The sequence below is a fragment of the Seriola dumerili genome, unplaced genomic scaffold (genome assembly GCF_002260705.1).
Source record: "Seriola dumerili isolate Sdu_G_001 unplaced genomic scaffold, Sdu_1.0 BDQW01000024.1, whole genome shotgun sequence".
Taxonomy (NCBI): Eukaryota; Metazoa; Chordata; class Actinopteri; order Carangiformes; family Carangidae; genus Seriola; species Seriola dumerili.
Window position 1 is genome coordinate 2221927 of NW_019174279.1, and position 25201 is coordinate 2247127.

The following is a 25201-nucleotide window of genomic DNA, read 5'->3' on the forward strand; positions in this document are numbered from 1 at the left end:
GATACATTCTCCATTTTTTCCCAGTGACATTTGTGTGATACTTCCTGAATCTGACTCACTACTACCTACATGTTCACTTCAGCTTCTTGAATCGCACATGTATTTAATCTTTAGTTCCTCTTTCGTTTCTCGCCTTGTGAAAATTAACACTGAGCTTGAGGCAGACACTTAGTATTAACACCAGTCCCCATTATTTTACGATGTGTCAGAAGATGAATCCAAATCAGGTGTTTAGACACAATGTTTTTGTGCAGGGATCAGTGGAAAGTGGCAATTGACCTAAAGTTACCCTCTGTGCATATTATGTCTAGACCCTTACCCGTTTGATTCAATGATTGGGATAGATGCAACATCATAATTTAGTCAAATTAAGACTTCAACGATGATTGCGTCATTTAGGATTCCTGGATTACTCTGGTATTAAATAAATTGCCAAAGAAAACATTTTTTCAATTCATTTTGTTCTTTTGCCACCTGTGTGAACTGTATGTAACATAGCATTAGCAAGGTTAAGTGGGCAACTGTCCCAGGACCCAAGACCACCAGGGGCCTCCAGAACCCTCATAGTGTGAAAGCACAATATCATCTGACATGTTAACAGCTATAAGGTGGTCCTGCTTTATTACCTGATCTCAAGGCCATCAAAATAATTTTGACTATCATTGTGCTTACATTCCTAAATTAACTTGAGTTTATTCAAATTACCACATAGCTAACCTGGGCTCATGTAATGTTAGTGTTGGAATACTGCATACCATTCAAAGAGGTTAATCTGGCAATGGGCTTCTGATTGCAAATCCTCATTCATCATATACTATATAGACAGGGTACTGATGAAGATGACAACTGGCCCCTGACCTCATGTCACATTGGGCAACCAGTACTGTAACACTGAAGCAGCACACACTGATAGTGAAGGGCCATCTCAAATCAGTCCCAACTGACAACAACAAACTAGGTTGTCATGAATAATTCACTGAAATTATCCCAAGCATTCATTAGTATCAGATTGTTTTTTTTCCACTACACTATAAATCAGGTGGTTTAAAGTGTGATAATTCATGATGACCACGTGAAAACTGATTGACTGTGACTGTACTGTGAGGGTAACAACAAGCTGCACAGTTATGACCGCAGATGACCTATCCGGGTTGCCGTAGTAATGCAAGACTGTGGCACTCCTCCTCAATGAACGTTGGAAAGATGGCGACGGCATACGCACAAGCGAGAGTCAACTGTGCCGGCGGATAGAAAGTGCTCTAAAGAGACAAAAATCCGCCTCTCTTGCAAATATTTACCGGTGCAAAGTCTGTCTGATATCGCTTAGACATGGTTTAGTCCATGCACGGCTAGGAACAAGAAGCCACTGCTTCGGTATGGAGCCTCCGGATCGTAACAAGCCCAGCAGGTATGCGAATTTGTTGAACAGACACTACACCATCAGGACCTCGCACTTGCCAAATAGGGAGCTGAACGTGACACTGCAGTCGGCTCTATGGGAGCGCTTGCGCATCCCTCAGAAATCGACTTCCTGTCAAATAGTGGTACGCGTGCAGTTACTGCATTTGCAACACTGGAGTTGCAAACTTTTTGGAGCAAGATTTTCAGACGCACTTTGCTGCGGATATTACCTTCCCATCTAATTCTCGGTTGCTAGAGAGAGAGGCAAAATGCTCGCCAAATGTTAAGGTAACATAACGAACAATTATCAGCCGCTGTAACAGTGCAACATGTCATGGGAACAAGCTAGCTAACGTCTCCTGTTAGCTGTCGCTTGTCAGTTTATTGTTCACCCGCAAGTTCACGAACAGATACTGACGGTGCTGGAGCGGGACAAGTGTTGCAATGTGGGGTCGTTAGGTGGACTTGAAAGTGTGTTGTTGATTATTTGAGATTGCCAGACCATGCATTTCAACACTACACCGAGGCACAAACTTCGCTGGCTTTCGCTAGCATTTCGCTCCACTGTTATTGTTAATCCTCTAGCTAGACTTGGCGCTCCTGTTGTTGTTGTCGTCTCGCACTCCACTGCTGAATCATGATATGAGCCTGTTGACTATGTACGGTTAATTCATACACTTTATGCTGTTTATTAAGTGGATTTCCTTTTCTTAGAGGCGTATAACTTAGTTGACAATCTGTTGCACCAAATGTTTCACCGTGCTGTAAGTGCGCAGATGACAAGGCTTCTGAGGGATACATGTCTGCAATCTCGCAGGGGAATGCATACAAAGAGACACTCGTGAGATGTTTTTCCTCACATGTGCACATCTCCTAATCGAAATGCCGCAGTGTTTGCCCCTGACCGCTGGCGACAGACCCTCAGGAATCTGCTGTTATGTCTTCCCCTCTCCCTTCTCCTCACATGTAGTTGTTTGTCTGCAGAGCGAGTTATCACAGTGGATCAGCTCTGTCAACTGCGATAATCCTGGTTTTGAGCAAGTAGTTTGATTTTTTTCTTTCCAGTAATGATTGAGTCACCCGCTAGTTGTTATTCTGTTGCACCCTTGTGGCCACTTAGTCCGAGGTGGGGACACAAACAGCTCGCATGATTGTGCAATACTGGGCCTGTTAATGTAATTGCTGTCCCACTGTCTCATAAAGAAAAGTACTGAGCCATTAGACATACTATTGCTGGAAGCATGATAGTGTCACAAGTTGACATCATTGCAATGTTGATTAGTGTCTGTGCAGAGTTTGGGGTGAAAGGTAAAGTATGCTCCAGAAAGCTCAAATATATGCCTTGGCAGTGTATTACTATTTGTTGTAGTTACCATTTCTATAGTAATGGGATCAGAAACATACAAAACGCGGACAATTGTACACAATAAGGGTTACATGGCCGATGTGGCAGAGTTTGCAGGGACACAATATTAGTTTGGACAGATCTGTAATGAAATTCAAACTTTAAACTGAAATGACAGGTCTCACAACATGCAAAAATTTGTTATCTGAGTTTTTGTAAAAGAAACATCCTTCTATCGATTAAACACTAAATGTGAGTTTCGTTCAAACTGACAACTGTTTTGAGAAACGGGAGCTATGGGCTCGCATGGCAATTGAAGGCTATCGCTATCGTTGCAAGTACAGAGGCCCTTTGTCAATAATGTCTCATTTTCAAAGTCAGTCTGAAGACATTGTGGCTGACAAGCATTCCAGGGATTTCAGGATGTGGTGTACTGTGCACAGTGGATGGCTGCCTGGAGCCCCGGAGACGCTCATGGGGTAGAACTCATTAATGCCTGCATTTGCCAGTAGCACAGGCTGTAGAATACAGATGGACTGTCCTCTAGCATTTCCTAACTGCATCCTGTCTCTGCCCACACCTGCTTTAGAGAAATATCACTGCTCTCACATTCTGTCACTCTCATCTGTTATTTTCTCTTAAACAATGGAATCTTTTTAACTACTAAAACTACGGCATTTGTTATTACTAATGCACAGCAGGAGTATGGTCATGTCGGATGATAACTAATAGAAAGGGAAAGGAAAGATCCTTAAGTGCTGCAGAATAACATGTTCATCGATTAGATTGCCATTTATGTTGCGCACAACTGCAGAAGAAACTGAAATGTGAGTTGAAACTGACAAAGGTGTAGCTTATGACTATCTACAGTTTCAGATTAAATTTCAAGGTGGAGCAGACTGCTATCTGCACTGCATTTACGCAAGTGGCATAAAAACATACCATTAAACTCATGTACTTTATGCTGGAGCCCGCTGTCTGCGATGTCCACATTTAGATACATTCAGGTCATGTGACTTGTTGAGGTTAATGGCATGAGCTTCCACCGGTACAGTAAGGTCTGTTCCCTGGTGTTAAGTAATGTATAAGGGCAGATCGTAAGCTCACCAGTGTTTTAGAAATGCACCGCTTTTTCTGCTTCTTCTGAGTGAAAGTGGCTGTCTGTTGGCTGCGCATGCACAATGTGCTTTGCACAGTTGTATGTAGGAGAGGTTGGGAAGTCCACTCCTGGCAGTGTCACACTGTTCCAGAGGAGGGTGTGGTCAAGTATGTCGTGTTCATTGTTTCTGAATTCTGTCAGCCTACAGCAAAACATCTGATCTTTGCCAGTTTATCAGGGAGTTACAGCAGGTCAGACATGCATATAGAAATTTGGGCAGATGTGCACACACAGGTTTTAGGTTTTATTAGTGCCTCGCCAGTTAACCTTAGAGTGAAATTACTAGGCAGCAGACACATCCTTTTTATAGGAGGGGGGTGTCAAAATCTGGATTTAGCCTACCGAGCATCAGTTATGCCAGCATGACCTAATTAATTGGAAAGTGTGCTCTTAGAAAACCCCCAGCCACCTTCTCCTCCTTTTCCTCTCTCTGAAAAAATCCCCTATAGTTTGGACATTGTGAGCAAGTGTGCTCACTAACCAGCTGTGTGCTATTCAGCTGTGGGCCTCACAGGCCACGTGTCACAACTATACAATAGTGTGCCCCTTCCTGGTACAATGGTGTGGATGGTTGGTGTCAAAGGTCAGGCCCCCCTGACTCTGGCAGCCCTTGGTATCACTGCTTCAGTCGCTATACAGAAAAGAGTCCTGATTTTGTGCTATTTATTATGCACTCAGTGTTTCTGCCTAGGGGCTAAAGCATTCCACTGGCCTTTATTGGAGCCCCAATGAGCCATCAGATGAGCCATTGAGAGCAGCCAGACACCATCTGCAGTGATAATTCACCAGTGGCAGCCAGGCAGGGACAGCTTGAAGACCATAGTGCGTTTATGGTTAACTGCAGGGCATGCAGGCCAGTAACTTTCTCTGGGCAGCCTGCATGTAGGTTTAGGGAAAAGCAAAGAATTCAGAACAGGAATTTGCGCAGCTTTTACTGCAGCAGCACAATATGTGCTTGAAGTGTCTCATGGCAACCAAACAAATAACTGGCAGTGATGGCGTCATTGGTTCCGCTGTCATTCCTGAGTGATTTAGTCATGCTGTTCTGCGTAAGGAAGTGTCTTTTTAAAACTCGGTGTCACTCCCTCTCACATGCATTTACTATTTCTGTCCTCAGACACCACTCACTCATGCATGCCTTGGAATGTTTACTAATGTGCACACAATCTCATCATACTTGTGATGGACACAGTGGTAGGTTGATGGCATTCACTCCGTCTGCTGCCTTCATGCATTTTCCTGATACCTGTCTTGATTTTTGCATTGCATTTCCACAGCACATTTTGTCTGTTGCTGTTGGTGCTAAATGCCTTATTGTAACACACAAGATTGCTTACTGTTCCTTCTTGTGCCTGCATACTGAAAAGATCACTGTGGTGTGCTGCCTCTGCAGAACAAGCCCCTTCACAATTTCCAATACAATACACTCATAAAGGCACCAGTGTTCTGTCATGCAAGAGTTATTCTGTGATTTCAAGACTGCTGTGGTTAAGGTTGGTGTGCTGTTAACGTTATTCTTGCAGTACGTATCATTTATGAACTCTTGATTGCAGCTGGAATCTTGTTGCATTAAAAGTTGCAGGATTTGCAGCAGGTGTCTGTCTGCCTTGCATGTAATTCCACTGCTGCTCCCAGGGGACTCTGTGTGTGTACGTGTGCGCTTGTGTGTGCGCACACACTGCTTTTGGGCAGATGGGCAATAGAAGTCTGGACTCTCTCTCTATGTGGTTCCTTGAAAAGCTTAAGCAAGTGATTTCCAGATTAACCCCCTCCCTTAGCACTCACACACACTCCCCAAGTGAAAGTGATACAGCCTTGCCCCTTTCAACTCCGTCTGCACAGACACTAACAGGCGCGTGTTGGGGAATGCTTTTCAGTCAGATGATCGATGGTGGGACACATGGTGACCAGCATATAGAACACCCTTTTTCATGCCCCTCCTTTTTTTCTCTCTCTTTTTGTTTCTGTTGGCGGGGTCAGACCTTCCAACCTTTGTCTCTAATCCTATTAAAAAACCCTCAGAAAGGCATTAGGAAACAAAGCTGTCACAATGTAATCTAGAAAAGCGTGCTGCTTGCACTCTCTGTGTTTTTTTTCTCTCTGTCTTCCTTTTTTCCCAGAAGGAAATGATTCAAGTGACAATTGTGTTTCCTTTGAAGCAACATATTCTGCCATGGACTTTCCTAATTTGAAATTCACAGTCAGGATGTGGTTAGGCAACCATGATGTCTACATCTTTATTGTGGCCCAAGATTTACTCTAATCACATGAAGGCAATGTGCTGTTTTGCATTAGCACTGTGTTTGCATATGGTGGAACAACTTCTACACACTTTGGGTGAGTGAGTCTCAGTGCTTCATGAAAACTTGACTTGTGCATTTTGGTTGATGACTTAGCAGACAGAGTTAATGAGGGTTACTATTTCTCCCTCTCTGGTTGAGCCATTATGTTTACCTAGACCGAGCGAGGGTGCCCACAGCTTATTATCCTGCGTCTGCATGGCTGTGGTCATGCACAGAGCATCGCTGCTGTACATTTGGGAGGCAGCCAGTCAGGCTCCAGAGGACAGACAACTCGTCAGTCTGCTGTAGGTAGTAGCAGACATTCAGTCTAGTTGCAGTTTAGCAACCAGTTTGCTGTGCCATTAGAGGAGATCTGCTGCACACTCTGTTTTGGGTACAAACAACTGAGCACTCTTTGACCTTTTACACACATTTCTTGCGTTTCCTTTTGAAATGACTGAAACAGTTTTGTAATGTCAATGCATTGACTTGTGGTTAACATCACTTTCTTGTAGTTGTGGTTGATGTAAAGATGCAAATCAAGCTCATGTCGATAGTTTGTTCATCCTGTTTTCCTCTAAATGGTATTACATTTTGACAGGCAAGCCAAGCCAGTGGAAAATGCATCCCAACAGAACTTTGAGGTGGATGAATCCTGTGACTCTCCCAGTGAGGAAGAGGAAGCTCTGTATGGCACATCACCTCCTTATACCCCCCGTCAGATAAAACGCATGTCTGGCAAACATCAAAGGAACAGCCAGGCAAGGAGTGCTGGTCGGTCTCCCAACAAGGGTAAGTTCATAAATCAATTTGCCTGAGGTATATATGGAAATAAGTTTTAAAAACGTTTTACCATTTTTACATGCAGTTTTACATGCATTGCACTGACTGGGATGTATTTTGTGTCTTCACTTCAGCGGACCTTAGCCCATCTGTTCTGAGAGAGAGTCCCAGGCCAGTGGAGCCCCCTGAGGAGCACAGCTACAAGCAGGGAAAGAAGCAGAGGGCCACACTGCGCTCCACAGAGAGAGACCACAAGAAGACCTTTGAAGGCTCCTTCATGCTGGATCCACTCTCCAAGTCCAGCCCTTTTGGTGCCCTCAACATGGATCCCAGGAAGCATTACTTGAGCTTGGGCTGCAGCAGTGGCAAACTTCCTGTCTCCATGCCCCATATTGCCCGGCCCCACCGCCAGACCTCCAGGACAGACTGTCCCGCCGATCGCCTCAAGTTCTTTGAAACTCTGCGGCTGCTGCTCAAGCTCACGTCTATGTCCTCCAAGAGGAAGGAGAAGGAGCAGAGAGGCCTGGAGAACATGGCCTTCATGGGTCACAACAATGAGGTCATTTGGTTGGAGCTGCAGGCTTGGCATGCACGACGCTCCACCGGTGATCAAGACCTTTTTCTTTTCACTGCCCGCCAAGCCATCCCTGACATCATCAATGAGGTGCTGCACTTTAAGGTCAACTATGACAGCCTGAGAGGGGCCCAGTGTTCAGGGTCTCTAATAATCCAGGGGGACTATCAGAGCATCCCTGATCTACTCTGTGGAGAGGAGAGGGAGCCCACTGTAGCAGAGACCAACCACTGTGGAGTAGATCCCTGGGGCTTTAGCGCCTGCCCCTCGACTGCAATGAATGCAGCAGAACCCCTGGGCTCTGGCGCTGATTGCAGGGAACATCTTCAACGCCAGCGGCTGGCATTTGAGCAGGTCAAGCGGGTTATGGAGTTGCTGGAGTCTGTGGAAGCTTTGTACCCCTCTTTGCAGGCCCTGCAGAAGGACTATGAAAAGTATGCAGCACGAGACTTCCAGGGCAGGGTGCAGGCGCTCTGTCTGTGGCTCAACATCACCCAGGACCTCAACCAGAAGCTGCGTGTCATGGCCACGGTGCTGGGCCTCCATGATCTATCACGTATCGGGTGGCCTGTCTTTGAGATCCCTTCACCTCGCTGCTCTCGTGGCAATGAAGAGGAGGAGAATGAAAAAGATGAGGAGAATGACTCAACAGCCACTTTTACAGCTGAAAGCGAAGGGGAGGACAGGGATGCCGAGGAGGACGGGGGATTGGGACACGTAGCAGATGGAGAGTTGTCTCCCCAACTGACTCCTAAATTTGCCCGATTGTTGTCAGAAGACGAGTTTCTCCCAACTGCTACTTCAGGAAGTGCAGAGTCAACTGTGGGAGGGGGAGTGTTCTGCCCCACAGCAATCTACAGACCATTTGTGGATAAAGCTCTGAAACAGATGGGACTGCGTAAACTGATCCTCAGACTGCACAAACTGATGGACCGCTCTCTTCAGCGGTCCAGAGCAGCGCTGCTCCGCCACACTCCTGCACTGGAGGTGAGAGTATAGTATCTGCAGGCCGCACATGCTTAATGATAAGCATTTTATCCAAAAGTAAATAATCTTCAATTAAACAGAACCTCATGTTAGGGTTATAAAAGTGTCTCAAGTGTCTTAGTAAGGTGTTGCTTCCCCTTGAGCATCCAAAACGGCTTCTATCTCGTAGATTATGAGTCTCTAGACTCTACTGGAGTTTGACAACAAGAAATCTTAACATAAAGTTAACATACTACTAATTTTCCTTAAACCATTCAGTGAGACCTTGTGCTGTGTATGGAGGCATCTGCATTTATTATAGTGTTAACTGTAGCACCTGGTTTTTATTTAGTCTTAGTCTTTTGATGAAAATATGTTTGATTTTTGTTTTTTACTCGAGTGTTGGTCAGTGACGTCTCATTTTCGTCACACATTTAATGTGTTCTAAGCATTTTAAGGCTACAGATGTTGCCATCTGTATGTGCAGTTACTATGGTTACAGGTGTCTCTCACAAGGTTTCACTCTGGTCTGCAGTAATACGCTGTCTGACTGACCCCACTAAATCCAGTCAGCATTTCCAAACTGTCTGTTTGAATAGAGCGAGTCTCTCTAGCTCGGTATAGTTCTTCCTGTTAACCGAGCATTACTGCAGCTACCTGTGCTGTTCACTGCTGCACATCTACAGAAGTTGATTCTTACTTTACCATACTTCTTTATAAATGTTGGTATGCTGCCTGCATGTTTTCGTAGTTTGTCCCAGCTGTTTTGTTGCAGCTCATTGTCTAATTCTTTGTGGATGAAATTAGTCCATAAATCTGTTTCTTCCAAGAACAGGTAACGTCAGTAACATTACTGACAGACCCATAACTTTGCAAGGTGTTTCTTATCAGAGTCAGGAAGCATAAATGGAAAACAGAAAAAGAAAATCAACAAAATGCAATGCAAAATATGAAAAAAATTATAAAAAATAATACAAATATTAACAGTATTGCATCAGGTCAAGTGACTAAATCATCTTCATCTAAACGAGTGATATTTTGGGCAGCAGAGGAAACTAATCAGAGGGTGTAGTGTGTGCTCCCTCAGATGCAGATTGTTGAATAATACTTTGCATTAAAACATGTCCCTCTGTTCATATTTCACATTGTTTAGTTTGGATCCATTGACAAAAAATGTTATACATTTCATCATAGTTCTCAAAGGTAACTTTGTATTTAGTTTTAATCTAGTTTTCGTCATGAACAATAGGTCAACTAATATTTTTCACCAAATTAACACTAATTTGTTGTGACTGCACTCATTTTTTCAGGTTTTTCCTTTATTTGTATATATAATATATGAATAATAGGACCCCACTGAATGTTTGTAATATGTATACTGTTTTCTGTGCAAATATTAGTAATTCAATCAAGCACGGTGTTCTCACAGATAGGAGCTTACAAGAAATCTGAGCCTAAACTGTAAACAACATAGGATGTGTTGACACAGTGAGAAATCTAGACATAGACAACAAAAAAAAAGGAGCAGTTAAGAAAAAAGGATTATTTTTGACTTTACTATAATGGATGATGAGCTCACTGGGTGTTGGAAAAAGTGAGCTTTGACAATTTAGTGTAGCATTTTCGGGAAGTTCCGACACTGTCCTCTTCCAGCAAATGTACAAGGAATGTGAACACTTCTTGGATCGCTGATGTGATTATGAAGGAAGGAGGGGGAGACGATTTGTAGCTGTGAAACGCTGGTAACAGGGAATTGTCTTTGCAAAGTTCTGGATCAGGTTGACGTTTTTGGTCAATGTATATCCTACTATTAAAACACAGTTTGAATAAGATTTAATTAATGGAAAAATAAAACAAAAAAACAACTTTGAATTTATTATAAAGCCAAGTGTTTCCTCTGTTAATATAACAGCATATAATCCACTAAAACCTGCTAAATTAACTTCCCTGGACGTATCTTCCACCTGCAGTTTGCAGACTTCCCAGACCCCATGCTTTACAGTGATTACCTGCCAGAGCTGTCACGCCATGTGTCCTGCAGTGGTCCGGCAGATCCGGAGCTTGGAGCAGACCAAGTGTCCTGGGAGGATTTGCTGGACATGGACCTGCCATCCTTCCGGCCGGCATTCCTCGTGCTGTGCAGAGTCCTCCTCAATGTCATTCACGAATGCCTTAAACTGCGACTTGAACAGAGGCCTGCTGGAGAGCCTTCACTGCTCAGCATCAAACAGGCAAGCAGCTGTTGAAACTCTTAGCATTATAGTTTCTAGCTGACTCTTCTCTACATATTGTGCAATTCATGCTGAATGACTTAACACTTTTTACATCTAACATAACATACATCTTTTACTTTCTTTGTGACTTTCTATATGGATACAAAATGGACTGGCAGAAATGCATTTTATTCCTTCAGTTTGATTGGATTTTTGTTTGTCACTTACGTCTTTTAGAGAGCTGTGTAATTCCTCTGTTTTGATTACTGAATAAATGATGAATGAGTTTAGTTAAATTTGTCTTAAAGGAAGACTGTAATACACGGCAGGTATGTCATATGTAAGTGCTAATCCTGTGTTATTTGTGCTCTGCAGTTGGTGCGTGAGTGTAAGGAGGTTCTTAAAGGTGGCCTTCTGATGAAGCAGTATTATCAGTTCATGCTGCGCGGCGTGGTGACTGATGCTCAGGGCTTGCAGACAAATGCCAATATTGATGAGTTTGAAGAGGACCTTCACAAGATGCTGGTGGTAAGATTCCTAATCTTCTCCCCTCCTCTACATAAAGTTAATGTTTAAAGTTTAAAAGTGTATTTACCCTGACCGCATAACCGTTGTAGAGAAAGGCTTGTGAGTTTATGCATTATTGAGATGTAACAAACCTAACATCTATCCCTGTTTTTGAAGGTTTACTTTGACTACATGCACAGTTGGATCCAGATGTTGCAACAGCTGCCTCAGGCCTCTCACAGCTTAAAGAACCTGTTAGAGGAGGAGTGGCACTTCACCAAGGTCATCACTCCTTACATCCGCGGAGGAGAGGCCCAGTCTGGGAAGCTTTTCTGGTGAGTGGACCTGCAGTCCATCTAACATGTGGCAGTTTAAATCTTAGGTTATTTATGCCGGCCACAGTCCTGTCACCTACTGGGAACCAAAGTGGCATAAAACCTTTTTAATGTAAGTTAAGAGTGAATTCGTCATTTATATGAGACTGATGACTGTTCTGCTCTTGGCAGTGACATTGCTGGGATGTTGCTCAAATCCACTGGAGAGTTCCTTGATGCCGGCCTGCAAAAAAGTGGCAATGAATTCTGGGAAAGTGCAGATGACAGCACGGCCTCGGATGAGATCAGGTAAGGGGAATAACGTTCAAATCAGTGTTATGATTTTTTTGTCCCACTGGAGTTTTAAACCTTGAACCTTTTGATTCCTCCAGGCGGTCGGTTATTGAGACTAGTCGGTCACTCAAAGAACTTTTCCATGAGGCCAGGGAACGAGCGTCCAAGGCTCTAGGCTTTGCCAAAATGCTTCGCAAGGTGAGAGGCAGCAGTTCAGAATTTTCCCTCCCTTGAAACAGAAAGCCACAACAGCACAGACTTTGCAGTTTATCTGTGACCCTGTTTTCTCGGCTCACTGAAGAACTGGGACTGTGTGTTCTGACATACACTTTGTTTGCTTCCCTCTCTCCAGGACTTGGAAGTCGCTGCGGATTTCAGTATCACTAATGGGGTGACTTGTCTTCTAGAAGCACTAAAAAAGAGAAACTATGTCAAGGTGTGTCTGCTTTTCTTTTAATTTTGTGCGTTTCTGATATTTCCTTTCAGTCCTCAGGTCATTTATGTACCATTTAACCTCCTCCTTTTATATCCAGGTTCAGATTCCAGGCTTGGAGGAGCTGCAAGTTTTTGTCCCCTGTGGTTTGATGGATCAACGGCCACTCATCCTGCAGCTTCTCAATGCTGCTGCCGGCAAAGACTGCTCCAAAGAGCCTGAGGAAATTGCTGATGATGAGGCCTACCTGCTTATGAGTAAACACAGAGCCGGGGACTCCAGCACTGATTCTGACTGGGCTCAGTGGGACGGAGAGCTGCTCAAACTGGTCCCCCAGATGGAAACTGTTGACACTTTAAGGGCCATGAAGGTGTGTGTGTGTGTGTGTGTGTGTGTGTGTGTGTGTGTGTGTGTGTGTGTGTGTGTGTGTGTGTGTGTGTGTGTGTGTGTGTGTGTGTGTGTGTGTGTGTGCGCGTGCATGTGTGTATGCATATATGTCTGTCCATTGTTTACAAGCCTCACACTAGTCGAATGTGCTCTCAGGTGGAGAACATGCTCTTGATAGTGATGCAGTCAGCTCACCTGGTGGCCCAGCGAAAGGCCTTCCAGCAGTACATGGAGGACGTGCTCACTCTCAGTCGGGAGCAAACATCTAGTCAGCCTCTCATCGCGAGCGCTCTGGAGGAGCTGAAGGTACTTACATAACCATAAGCTATGATTTCTAACCTGTTAAAACACTGGTTTAGTTTGTGTTGTTGTAAAGACAGGCGCATGTCTGTGTCCTACTTTCAAATCTGTTTCCACCACAACTGCTATCAGTTACCCTGAATTTCTACTCTGTGAACATTACCTGGTGAAAATATACTGGGCCACTATCGGACTAGATTTTATAAATAATTCCTAAAGGGGAAGTCAACAAGAAACACACAACATAGAAATTTATGACAAAATAATAATAAAACTCCTCTCTTTCCTCTCCCTGTCCCTCTATCTCCTATTACAGGATGAAGCACTACAGCTATGCATTAAGATCAGCACTGCCATTGACCGAGTGGAGTACATGTTCACCTCTGAGTTTGAGGCAGAGGTGGAGGAGTCTGAGTCAGCCACTCTGCATCAGTACTACAGGGAGGCAATGATACAGGGCTACAATTTTGCCTTCGAGGTAAGAGCCTGCAGGCTTTTAGAGGCGTGAACTGTAACAGTGTATATTTTTACGGAAGCACATGCTATCTCTTCTTTGACTCACATTTTTCCTGGTCCGAGCTTGTGACATAACAGGCACATTTCCACTTCACTTACATTTAGCTTAATGTTGACTACCGTGTAATACCGGTGTGGTTATGGGCCAGGCTTAACAAAAGGTAATAAAGTTTTTTTTTTTTTTATAGTTTTGCTGTTGTTTGTTATTTACAGTACCACAAGGAGGTGGTGCGCCTGATGTCAGGAGAGTTCCGGCAGAGGATCGGGGAGCGCTATATTGCTTTCGCCCGCAAATGGATGACCTATGTCCTGACCAAATGCGAGAGTGGCAGGGGCACCAAGCCCAGGTAAGGCCAGGCCCTCTGGTTGGGCGTTATCCTACCAGTGCAATTAATCTTGAACAAATAAGTAAACAATGTTCCCCCTCACCTTAATCAAACAGCAAACTTTAGACTGATTAAAGCTTTATTTTTCTTAGAGTATGTAAGTTCATAGTGGTTAAAGGGGTTTTGTTTGTGTGATAAATTCTGTTTTCTCTTTTTAGAGCTATTAACTGTAAAATCAGATATATTTAGCTCCTGTGTGAGGGCCACAGTTTTAATTGAAATACATTTATTTGTCAAGAGCTCATGCATTGAGGCATAACAAGCTACCATGGCAACGATTTACTCTGGTAATAGAGTGAAGCCTTTAGGTTATTTGATGGAATACAACTGCAATAGTAGCATGAGAGATAACAGACACCCTTTTTTAATGTTATGAAGAATATGCAAACAAAAATAGGCACACTGTTGTCATAGTTGAATAATTTAAAACTGTGCCACCATAGTACGTCCTGTTCCTACAATAGAGAACACAAGGTGCTACTTAGAACATGTCCATAGGGATGAAGATGCTGAAATCTATTCCATTATGAATCGCACCAGTTAGATGTTTGCTCCACACAGCACAAACAACTCTAAAACCTACATGAATCCGCCCCTTTAACATATTTGTATATCAACTTTAAAGTTTTGATTACCTGAATGTTTTTTGAGAACCCGTTCTGACACACCTGTTGAAGTGTCTCAGCTCAGATGACATCTCTGTTATGATGCTGACATTGATGATTGAGGCACATTTTACTCTGTTAAAACACAAATGGAAGCGAGAGGAGGAAATGAAATGAACAGTAGCTGAAGGTTTTGGGACACTGATTGACTGCTGTGATGTTACACCTACAGGTGGGCGACTCAGGGTTTTGATTTTCTTCAGGCCATCGAACCTGCCTTCATATCAGCATTACCTGAGGATGACTTCCTGGTAAAATGGATTGTTTTCTCCTCTTTATTGTTTTCTGCAAAATTTCACATGTATGCTTGGGATATGATGTATTTATTACCTGTTGATGGTTCTCTCTGCAGAATTTACAAGCTTTGATGAATGAATGTATTGGACACGTGATTGGAAAACCTCATAGCCCAGTCACCGGCCTGTATATTGGTAAGATGACTTGTGACAGTGACTTGAGTATCTGGAGTTCAGGATTTATTTCAGTGTTTACATTCGGTTGTAAAGGTTGTAAGTTTATAACCTGGCTGTCATGGGGACGAGCTGTTACACAGAGCAGACACAGCGGCAATGAAATAACAATCCACTTCCCGTAGAGTAGGAAAGAATTATTTGTTTGACTTGATGTTTGTTAGTTTGAGTGACCCCACTGGTTACACAGACTCATTTGAGCAACTCCATGCTGCTCTGTGGCCAACAGGTTGTTCTGGGAAAAAGCGAAAGTGTGAACGAGGGTGTTACTGAAAAAAGAGCATCTTTGCTTAGCAAACATTTTCTGATTAAAAAAAAAAAAAAAAAAAAAAAACAAATGTTATTAAAACCAGGCTGACTGCAGACCGTCAGACACGGCTTTGTTTCTGCCATTTAATGCAATACAAGTCATGTTTATAGAAAAATAATCCTGCAAAAACCACCAGATCCAGCCAACATAATTTCTTCAATGTCTTAAATTTGTCCAAACCAAGATATGGAGACAATAATCTGGTACTGCCACAGAACTAAATGTTGTGACTTGTCTGTCTTTGACTTGGATGGAGTAAAGCAGCACATTACAGTGGCTTTCATGTGATTGCATAATAACCTGACCACGTAATGTATGTGGTTGTCAAAATGGGGCCAGTTTGCCTCCATAGAGCAGTTATTTCTGTGCTGTTAGTTCATTGTAGGTTTTGAGATCTGAATATTTTATGTTATGCAAACGAAACAAAAAAAAAATAGACTCCTGCCTAAATTTCTTTTGACCACATCACGTAGTGTAGTGTAGTAGTAACACACACACACACACGCGCACACACACACACACACACACACACACACACACACACACCCTTCATATTTATGTGAAGCATTTTGCCACGGTCTGTTTCACGAGGTGCTACTGTATATAAATATATATGCAGTATCCTGCTGTACGTCACCATAGCAAACTAACTTTCTATAGCCATGAGTTCCACTCCATCAATGCATAGTCTGTTCAAGGTTTGCTTTGGTGGGTGGCCTGACTAAATTAAGCGCTGGGTGTTTTTCTTTTCAGCTCCCAGGAATAGTCCTCGTCCTGTAAAGTTCCCTCGCTGCCATAGTGACCCACCAAACCCCAATCTGTTCATCCCTAATGCTGAGGGATTCAGGTATGTGATGACAGCCCAAGTTTTTACGGTACTGTGTGCCTACTGTGTTTTAATGTTAATACTTGTTCCTGCGTCGCTCACTGTGCCTCATTTCCTTGCTTTTTATGCCTACTGATGTTTTTGCTTTGTAGTTGTTGAGCTTGTGTTTTGTGTGAGCCTCTTTGTGTGCATGTGTATGCTGCTGAGTATGCCAGTGGTCATTTCATCATTTTTTCAAAATTATCATGACTGTGTGAGTGTGTGTGTCTCTCCCTCAACCAGCCTCCCCGTCACACACACAAACATATGTATACATATCCCATGCCAAGCCACCTCACCTCCCAACGCAGAGCTCCTCAGTTTGTTTTTTCACCACACAGCTCTCGAAGTCTCCCCTGCGATCTCCGGAACCAGCTGTTCCCCAACGGCCCTCGCCCTGTCCCTCAGGGCCCGGGGGAACACAGCCACACCAAAGCACCAGGCAGCACCCCCAGTGATGTCAGGTAGCCTTGCCCCAAAGTCACCTGGTAGAAACTGTTGTCAAAACCCAGCCCCAGATACAAAAGCAAAAACCATCATCACTAATTCTTTATAATACTCTGGAAATGGAAGGAGGAAATGCTTCGTGTTAAGATTTGAAATCTAAATGTGTTATTTGCAGGACACATTGTTCTGTATTGGAGAGAATTCCCTTAATATTTTTTGGCAATCGGCAGAAACTTAGAGCCAAAAAGTATTTTACACTCTCATCAAATCTGTGATGTCGTGCTGATGTACAGCTTTTAACAGGGAACTTCAAAACATGGAGAGAATGAAACACTATGCTTGAGATAGAACTTATAGAGGGATATAATTTATATTTAACTTGTTTTTCTTTCATTCATTTGCAGTTTGATTTATAAGCTCAACTGGCAGATTGCAGACTTCCTGCTTTTAGCCTTCTGATTCCATCTAAATAAACTATAAATGTGGATATTAAGACAGATATTGAATTACCTATTGTATCCACAAAGTTAGTCTGCCATTCTTTGTAAATTGATCATTTCCAGGCTCTACACTGGTATAGCATCACAGACCTAAATCTAGCGTCAACCTTTTGTAGTTTTAGTTTATTTTTGTAGTTTTAATCTTTGGCCAACATTAACCATTTTATTAAATTGTATAATGAGGAATTTGCCTTCACATTCTACCTGAAATATAATTTTACTTCATGCACTGATTTTGCGTTTACAGCATGGATGTTAAGATATGATTATAGTATTCACTGTAGATTTGCTATCGCGTAAATGACATGCTATAAGATGCATCGAAATAATATGCATGGAGCTGATCTTGGCTACAAAACACTTTAATTGAATATTAAGAGAAAACTCAAACATAATGACTTAATAAGCATCATTTTTAGCCTTTAAAGTGATAATGTAGTCTTCCCTTCAAAATGTCACCAAATCAGAAAAATGGCCCTACACAAGTCTTGTCACAGATGAAGGGAAGTTGTTGTGCATGGTGTGAAAATGGAGGGGAAAAAAACACACTACCTGATTGAAAGAGTGGGCTATGATATTCTGCTTTTTAGTGCTATTAACACCAGTCTTGCTTTGATGCTGGTAATTTACTGCCATTAGATTTTCTTGCGCATCTGTGTGTGCTTTCGAAATCAGAACATGCACTCTAGAGATCTAACCTTCAAGCGTGAATGACTCTGATGCATGCTGAACTGGTAGTGGGTGTCAGGAGGCATACTGGGAATAACCTACATCTTTGTTCCTCTTAAAAGGTCAGATCATTTTGTGAGTTTGTTTATATTATTTTGAAAACGTAATTGTGGCATTTCAGCAGACAAGTGTATGGTATTTGATTGGTTGGATGTAGTATACAATGTTTGTCATTTTCATTTTAAGCACATTTAAAAACATTTTCCCCAAAAGCATCTTAAAGTGAAGATAATGTGATAATCTCTGACCCCTTTGCAAATCAGTCTCATAACGTTAAGATGCTTTAAGGAAACAGTGCCCTCCACTGTTTAATTTTCCACAGTTTAACATAAAGGAACCACTTGAGAGAGAGCATAAAAATAAAATGCAGTCTTGGCAGAAGAGATTCCCCTCTGAGCTGATCCTTGAATTGCCCATGAACAGAAAAAACCCCAGGCAGAAACATACCAATCTGAATCAGTAGTTTTTGTTTTGAACACTGTGTTGCATCAGTTTCTTCCATGTCCTTGCAGGGGATCCAGTTACCATGAGAATGACCGTCTGTCATCGGTTGCAGCAGAGTTGCATTTCAAATCCCTGAGCCGCCACTCCAGCCCCACAGAGGACAGAGAAGGTGGGTATATTCAGTTAATCACCATGGTTCTATCCACGTAGTGAATGTTCATCTGCCTGATTTAGGTGAACAACTCCTGTGATTTCTCCCTCCAGAACCCTCTTATCCTAAGGGAGATCCTAACAGCACCGCACGGCGAAGCTGGGAGCTCCGCACCTTCATCAGCCAGTCCAAGGGTGAGATTATTGAGTGATGAGGCACGTTAGACACGCTGCTCCATACAGTTGTTTGACTTCAATTATAACTAATAATTTCCCCTCTCCTCTCTTAGACACAGCGGCACGGCAAAGTCCAATGGAGGCCGTCCGTCGCTCCATTCACAAGTTCGAAGATAAACGCTACGCCGTGATGAAGCAGCGCAACATCATCGGCCAAGTGTGTCACACGCCCAAGTCCTATGACAACGTCATGCACGTGGGGCTCAGGAAAGTGACCTTCAAGTGGCAGAGGGGCAACAAGATAGGTACGGCTACCTTCTCACTGCATTTGCTATAATGTGGGTTATTTAACGCACGCACAGGCAGTGATGTTATGTTCGTGTGTATGATAACAGGTGAGGGCCAGTATGGGAAGGTGTACACCTGCATCAATGTTGACACTGGAGAACTAATGGCCATGAAGGAGGTATGTACTCCAGCAAGATCAATTCAATAATAAGAAATAAAATACAATTAAAATAAAACATATTAATAATTCTGATTATTATTATTTTGTCAACCAGATCCGATTCCAGCCGAATGATCACAAAACAATCAAGGAGACTGCAGATGAGCTGAAAATATTTGAAGGCATTAAACACCCAAACCTGGTGCGATACTTTGGGGTTGAGCTCCATCGGGTAAGAGGCCTTCGTTTATGTCAGCTCAGGCAACACATGGTGCACACTGAAGCAGTTTGGTATAAACTTTTCATGTGCTCACCCGTAGGAGGAGATGTACATCTTCATGGAGTACTGTGATGAAGGCACCCTGGAGGAGGTGTCCAGACTGGGGCTGCAGGAACATGTTATCAGGCTCTATAGCAAACAGATCACTACAGCCATCAATGTCCTCCATGAACACGGCATTGTCCACCGCGATATCAAGGGTAGGTTTCATATGCTCTCTCTTATTTTTCATGTTTTGTTTTTTCTTATCTGAAGTACAGGAAATTCTGAATAAACTCCCACTTTCCCCATTGTTAATTCTGTCTGTATCAGGAGCCAACATATTTCTGACATCCTCTGGGCTGATTAAGCTGGGTGACTTTGGGTGCTCAGTCAAGCTGAGGAACAACACCCACACCATGCCCGGAGAGGTGAACAGCACTCTGGGAACAGCAGGTAAAAGCTTGTATGCTGTGTCTCGGTTGCAAGCTGCCAGCAGGGGTCGCTGTGGCTTGATGTCTGCTGCCTCTCATGCTACGTTTTAGAAAAAATGTGTAATATGAATACGAATATGAAGATGTACTATAATATTCTCTTCTTTAACTGGTGTTTTGGATACAGCAACCTTGATTTTTTTATGCATTTCCATGCTTCATACTGCATATGATTAATATACTAAACATTTCTTATGTTATATGCAGCATTGTATCATATCATCACTGTATTACTGCCTAGTAAAGTCTAGTCTTTTAACTGATGGTTATTTTTTCAATTTTCTCCCCTGTCTTCATCAGCATACATGGCACCTGAAGTCATCACAAGAGCAAAGGGGGAAGGTCACGGGCGAGCAGCAGACATCTGGAGTTTGGGCTGCGTCCTCATTGAGATGGTGACAGGAAAGGTAAAGAGTGACAGAAAAGGTGGTGTGTTTCACACAAAGTTCAAGTGTTTCGTCTTAGTCATGGGTGCTTAACAGGTTTTAAAAGTGAGAGTGCCACACGGGCTTACATCTTATTCAGGGATAGTTTTTGCTGTCATTGTGTGCTGTCACAGAGGAGGAGACAGATGGAAGTACTTGTAGCTTTGTTGTTATTATTGTAAACAAGAGACCCAGTGTAGAACAGCTGTAGCTCCAGCATGCATTTTTTATGTCTCAGCTCACTTAAGTAAAATATTAATGTAACATATTTAGCACATTTATGCCACATATATTATTGAATTTTGAGCTCTGTGTAAGACGCTGAATCAATTATTGTAAATTATCGATGTTTTGACAACAAATTGATGTTTCAGTCTGATTAAAGTCCGTGGAGCCAGTGTCCCTACAGCAAACCTGACAATTTACTTGAGTTATTTAAAATAGTTGTCAAAACCTAATGCTCATGAAGCTTGTCCGTATGCTTATGGTCTTAAATGAATCGGCCTCCGTTCTTAGCACCTCAGGCAAAAAGAGAATGAAAAAAAAAAAAAACAACCAGAAAATGACTCATGTTCTTATTTTTTGATCTCAACCTGCAGAGACCCTGGCATGAGTACGAGCACAACTTCCAGATCATGTACAAAGTGGGCATGGGCCATAAACCCCCCATCCCAGAGAAGCTGAGCACAGAGGGGAAGGACTTCCTCGGCCACTGTCTGGAGAGCGAACCCAAACGCCGCTGGACAGCTAGCATGCTGCTGGACCACCCGTTTGTCAAGGTGAGGTACTTCCGTGGCAGATGTTATAAAGCCGTCATGCCTTCTTTTCGTGATCTTAACCCCCAGACTAAAACCTCACTTTCATGAGTGAACTGTCGGGGCTTGACTGAACACTATGTTACTTTACAGCCGCTATTTCTCGTCTGTTTCAGGTTTGTACAGATGAAGAGTGAAAGGAAACCCCCTCTCTGGCTTTCAAGTTTACAAATTAAAGCACTACTGTACATGCTGTTGGCAAAAAGAAAAAGGAACTGTGGACATGGAGAAGTGGACGTTATGGCTGAAGGCACATGGAGTTAAACTGAGGAACTAATACAATATCATTTCAGAGGACAACTGGACCTACGGAGTATAGGGTTGTTGTTGTGTCTTTATGTACCCATGGACTGGGGGGAGGAGGGGCAGGGGTGGGACTGTACATACTGTAAGAATAGGATTGGCTTTAATTCTTGTATAAACAATATTGTAAAGTTAAAGTAACTATTGCCACATTTGTTCTTCTCACTGGTGAAGAGACCTCTGAAAAGGCATTGAGGAAGACTTTTTTTTTTTTTTCTTTTAAACAAATGGGTGGGGTGGGGTGGGACAAAAATCTATGGCACTTTTAAACTGTTTACCCAAGGGGGCAGTTGAGTAGAGGAGGGAGGAATCTTATTTCAGTCGCCCTTTGAGGCAGAAAAGGATGCGGTAAACCTCCCTGAACAGAAGGAGAAGCTGGTTTAACGTTATGAAAGGAGCACCATCCAAATAGTCAGATTAATTTATCACTTGTCCTTTGGCAAGCGCGGGCACTAGGAAGGACTTTTTTTTTTAATGTATTTTTCTTTGCCTTTGCTGAGGAGTAAATGTCAAGTTGGAGCAATGTTCAAGTCTACTGGTCGCCGGTGAAGAGCTGTTCATGTGACTGGAGCATAGCCAACAAAGAGGAGAAACGGGGCCTGCTCTCCCTCCCTGCTGCTGAACACAAAACATCCACACAACCAAACACAGACACTGACACACACCACAACTTCTGGTCCTCTGCTGCTCTTATAGTGTTTGCTATGTACAAACAATATTAATAAAACAATTGTTTTTTTAAAAAAAAAAAAGGTGAAATGTATATTTTCTTCAAACATAAAAATGCCACTCATCATTAGTATGCCATTGCTATCCACAGAGGTAGTTCATTTCATTTTGAGCTGACGGTAAAATGTGTGGTTTAACTGCATTGAAATATTTGCATCATTGTTTGAGGTGTAACATGATCTTGTCTCAAATATTTCCAAAACAAGATGAACACAGGCTGCCCCACACTTCACTTCCATGATCTGACATCTTTAACATTTAGACCAAACACAGGTGATTACTCTCAGCTCTCAGATCAGTGAAGGTCAGGACTGCTTAGTGTTTGTTTAGAGGAACCTCCTTATTCCCGTAGTTAGAGCTTCTGTCAATCTCAGTCTGGCCAATCATCCAGCGAACTCCCAGTGACGCTGTGAGGAAAAATATTCAGAAAAAGTACGTTTAGAATATTATTTGAGTGAACCACTAAGACGTGGTGAAAGATTCTGTAAGACATGTTTTCCTTTAGTTAATTTCCTTTTCAAGATTTTCAAGATAAGAGTTTTTCTCAGGTTGCTTTCCTTGAATAAAAAGCATTTACAAAATAATCACATCTAGCCGCACAACAGTGGATGAACATTGATACTTTCTAATAAGGCACCCATTATGAAGCGTTTATAAATTGTAACTTGTGGCTACAAAGCGTATCTGGACCATTAACTATTCATTAACATTTTGAATATCTAGAACTGCAGATGACTTGTACTAATTCTAAGTATTTAATTAACTAGAAAGTGAGAAACTTAAGTCAAAGGCTTTCTGGTGCTAATTTACATGGATTTTTATGTGGGTTATATGTGAATGGATTTGTTGTTTCCTCAACACAGATGCAGTGTGAATTTACAGTATGTTTGATATATATTTTTTAGTTGTCGACTAGATATATTTTATGTGCTGTCACAGAAGTAATTTGTGTCATAGGAGTTAAGGCAGAGAAAGCCAGTTATAGCTCATTTGAGGGTGACTTCACTTTGCCTTCAATATATGAAACAAACCTGCAGAGCAGAGAGCCACAGAAGCTAAGATGGTGAGCATCGATCCAGAGCTGAAGAGTTGAGCCAGTAGTAGGCCCAGAGGGTAGAGCAGCAAGCAGCACCAGAATAACCAGTTGATCAAGGACCAGGGTCGGCGTGGAGGGCTCACTGTGGGGCCAGGGAAACACCCTGTCTGTGTGTAGTGCTCCTGAAAGCTATCCTGCAGATACATCAATACAGACACAAGTCAATACCAAAGTCTCAAAATAAAAAGTGAGCCCAGGTTTGTTCCAGCACCCAAAATGTGATGACCTTTCATAATATTTCAGTGGTGAAAAGCTCAAAATGCTCAACATTAGCCAGTTTGGATTAAAGAATTGGAGACAACGAGGCATGCAACAAGAAGCAAAGTTATTACAGTCTAAACTTCCCCCTTCAACACACTCTTACCTTTTCCTGGTAGAGTTTGTGGAGCCAAGCAGCGCACTCTGCCTCATCCTCTGGGATCATCTCTAGCGGGATTCTCCTGCAAGTAAAAGAGGGAAGTCAGATCTCTCAGATAAAAACAGATTGCATCACTAAAGAGGAAATGAAACAAAAAATCTTCACTGGAAAGCATTTCTTTGTACCTCACATATAAATCTGCATGATATTTCTTCCCATTAAGAATTCCAAGCAAGGTTGGTGATTCGTTGTTTCTGAAGTTCAGTGTGGAATCATAAACAGCCGCAGCTACACAAGACGAGACACACAGCAGCAGTTAACTGTACAACTCATTTAATTTGTAAATATTTCCCCTCTCAAAGACACCCAGCTCACAGTGTCTGGTATCTACTGGCAGCCATATTTAAACTCTTCGTCAGAGATGGATACTCACCAGTTCCTCTGAGGTTTTGGACAGTTACCCAGAATCCTTTGGTCCTGGGCAGAAGATGGTACTTCAGTTTGGGCAGACCTTTGCTCTCAGCCACCTGCATGCTGACCTGGTGCTTCTTTGGTGTGAAGCGTGTTCCTTCACAGTAAAGCAAGAACTAGTCCCAGGAAAAGAGAGTGTTCATCAACAGCGTTAAAGACATCACTCTCAGCCATCTTGATTTTATTATAACTCTCACAGGCTGAAACTTACCCAGTAGTTTTCTGGGTAATCCCGCAGGTTCTGAAGACTCTGTGCCACTGTCCTTCGGTCTTCTTCCCATTTCCTCTTGCAGAAAACTATCTCAAGGAAGTACCACATCCAACCGATGATTGGCACATACGCCAACTCCTTCTTGGCTAACGCTTTTGAGCTCTGGGAAAAGATTGACATTTTTTTATCGTTAAGGAACTACACACATCCTCTACATAAAAAACGGCTAAGCACTTGGGTTTTCTGGGACACTTGTCTCTTACCCCCAGGACACCGAATCTGTCACAGAAGGTCCAGCCACACAGGAAGTCTATCTCAAAACTATGATTGAGAACCACAATTGCATTCTCCTTTCCATACAGTGGATAACTCTTTGGGTCGGTGTAGAGCGTGCATTCTGTCCCAGACCACCACTCCAGGGCGGCTACCATCTCTGAAGATCAGGAAGACACAATCATGTAGTCACCTCTATGTTTTGTGAGGAAAGATAGTTGTGTTTGTTTGTAAAGCTGCCTTATGCTGCACCAGAGTTGAAATCTATGATCTTGTTCCTTGGAACAAAGTTACCACTGAAATGAAAAATGAAAATTTCTTCCTTCCAGCACCAAAACAAACACAGTACCAACAGATTTCAGCATCATCTATGTGGCAGAGAATAAGAGCAACTACTCACGGCTACTGACACAGTAGGCCAGTCTGATGTTGATCCTGCGGGCCAGCTGTTTACTGACCAGCCACAGAGGTAGAGTACAGAGCTGCAGCAGGTTGATGATGAGGCCGCTGACCAGGAACACGTAGCAGATCATCAGGTGACACAAGAACTGGGACTTCAGCAGCTGCAGGACGCCCATTGTTCTGTCAAAGTTCCACAGCTTAAAGCATTAAAACACAACCACTTCCTCGTGTCACACACACTTGACTCAATGGTATGAGATACTGTATCACTCAGCTCTGTCAAACACACCTATCAGCTCA

The 25201-nt window shown here is 42.8% G+C and overlaps 2 protein-coding genes across 2 annotated transcripts; one reads left to right on the forward strand and one right to left on the reverse strand.

Annotated features, from left to right (window-relative positions):
* The first annotated feature begins 1305 nt into the window (after positions 1–1305).
* On the forward strand, positions 1306–21403 carry map3k4 (mitogen-activated protein kinase kinase kinase 4). The gene is made up of 27 exons (XM_022762571.1): positions 1306–1408; positions 6789–6979; positions 7105–8531; positions 10481–10741; positions 11099–11251; positions 11408–11565; positions 11737–11853; positions 11937–12036; positions 12191–12274; positions 12372–12641; positions 12815–12964; positions 13275–13436; positions 13688–13821; positions 14698–14776; positions 14878–14956; positions 16059–16152; positions 16512–16634; positions 18359–18459; positions 18555–18635; positions 18731–18922; positions 19013–19083; positions 19181–19297; positions 19386–19545; positions 19658–19780; positions 20119–20225; positions 20843–21022; positions 21175–21403. Exons 1-27 carry the CDS (start codon positions 1377–1379, stop codon positions 21193–21195), a joined length of 4767 nt encoding a protein of 1588 aa, XP_022618292.1. The 5' UTR covers positions 1306–1376; the 3' UTR covers positions 21196–21403.
* Positions 21404–22358: 955 nt separating this feature from the next.
* LOC111234451 (1-acyl-sn-glycerol-3-phosphate acyltransferase delta-like) lies at positions 22359–25078 on the reverse strand. The gene is made up of 8 exons (XM_022762559.1): positions 24900–25078; positions 24490–24659; positions 24227–24388; positions 23978–24131; positions 23730–23832; positions 23551–23626; positions 23122–23320; positions 22359–22497 (listed from the first exon to the last, which is right to left on the reverse strand). The coding sequence occupies exons 1-8, from the start codon at positions 25075–25077 to the stop codon at positions 22406–22408; spliced, it is 1134 nt and encodes a 377-aa protein (XP_022618280.1). The 5' UTR covers position 25078; the 3' UTR covers positions 22359–22405.
* Between the last annotated feature and the right edge of the window lie 123 nt (positions 25079–25201).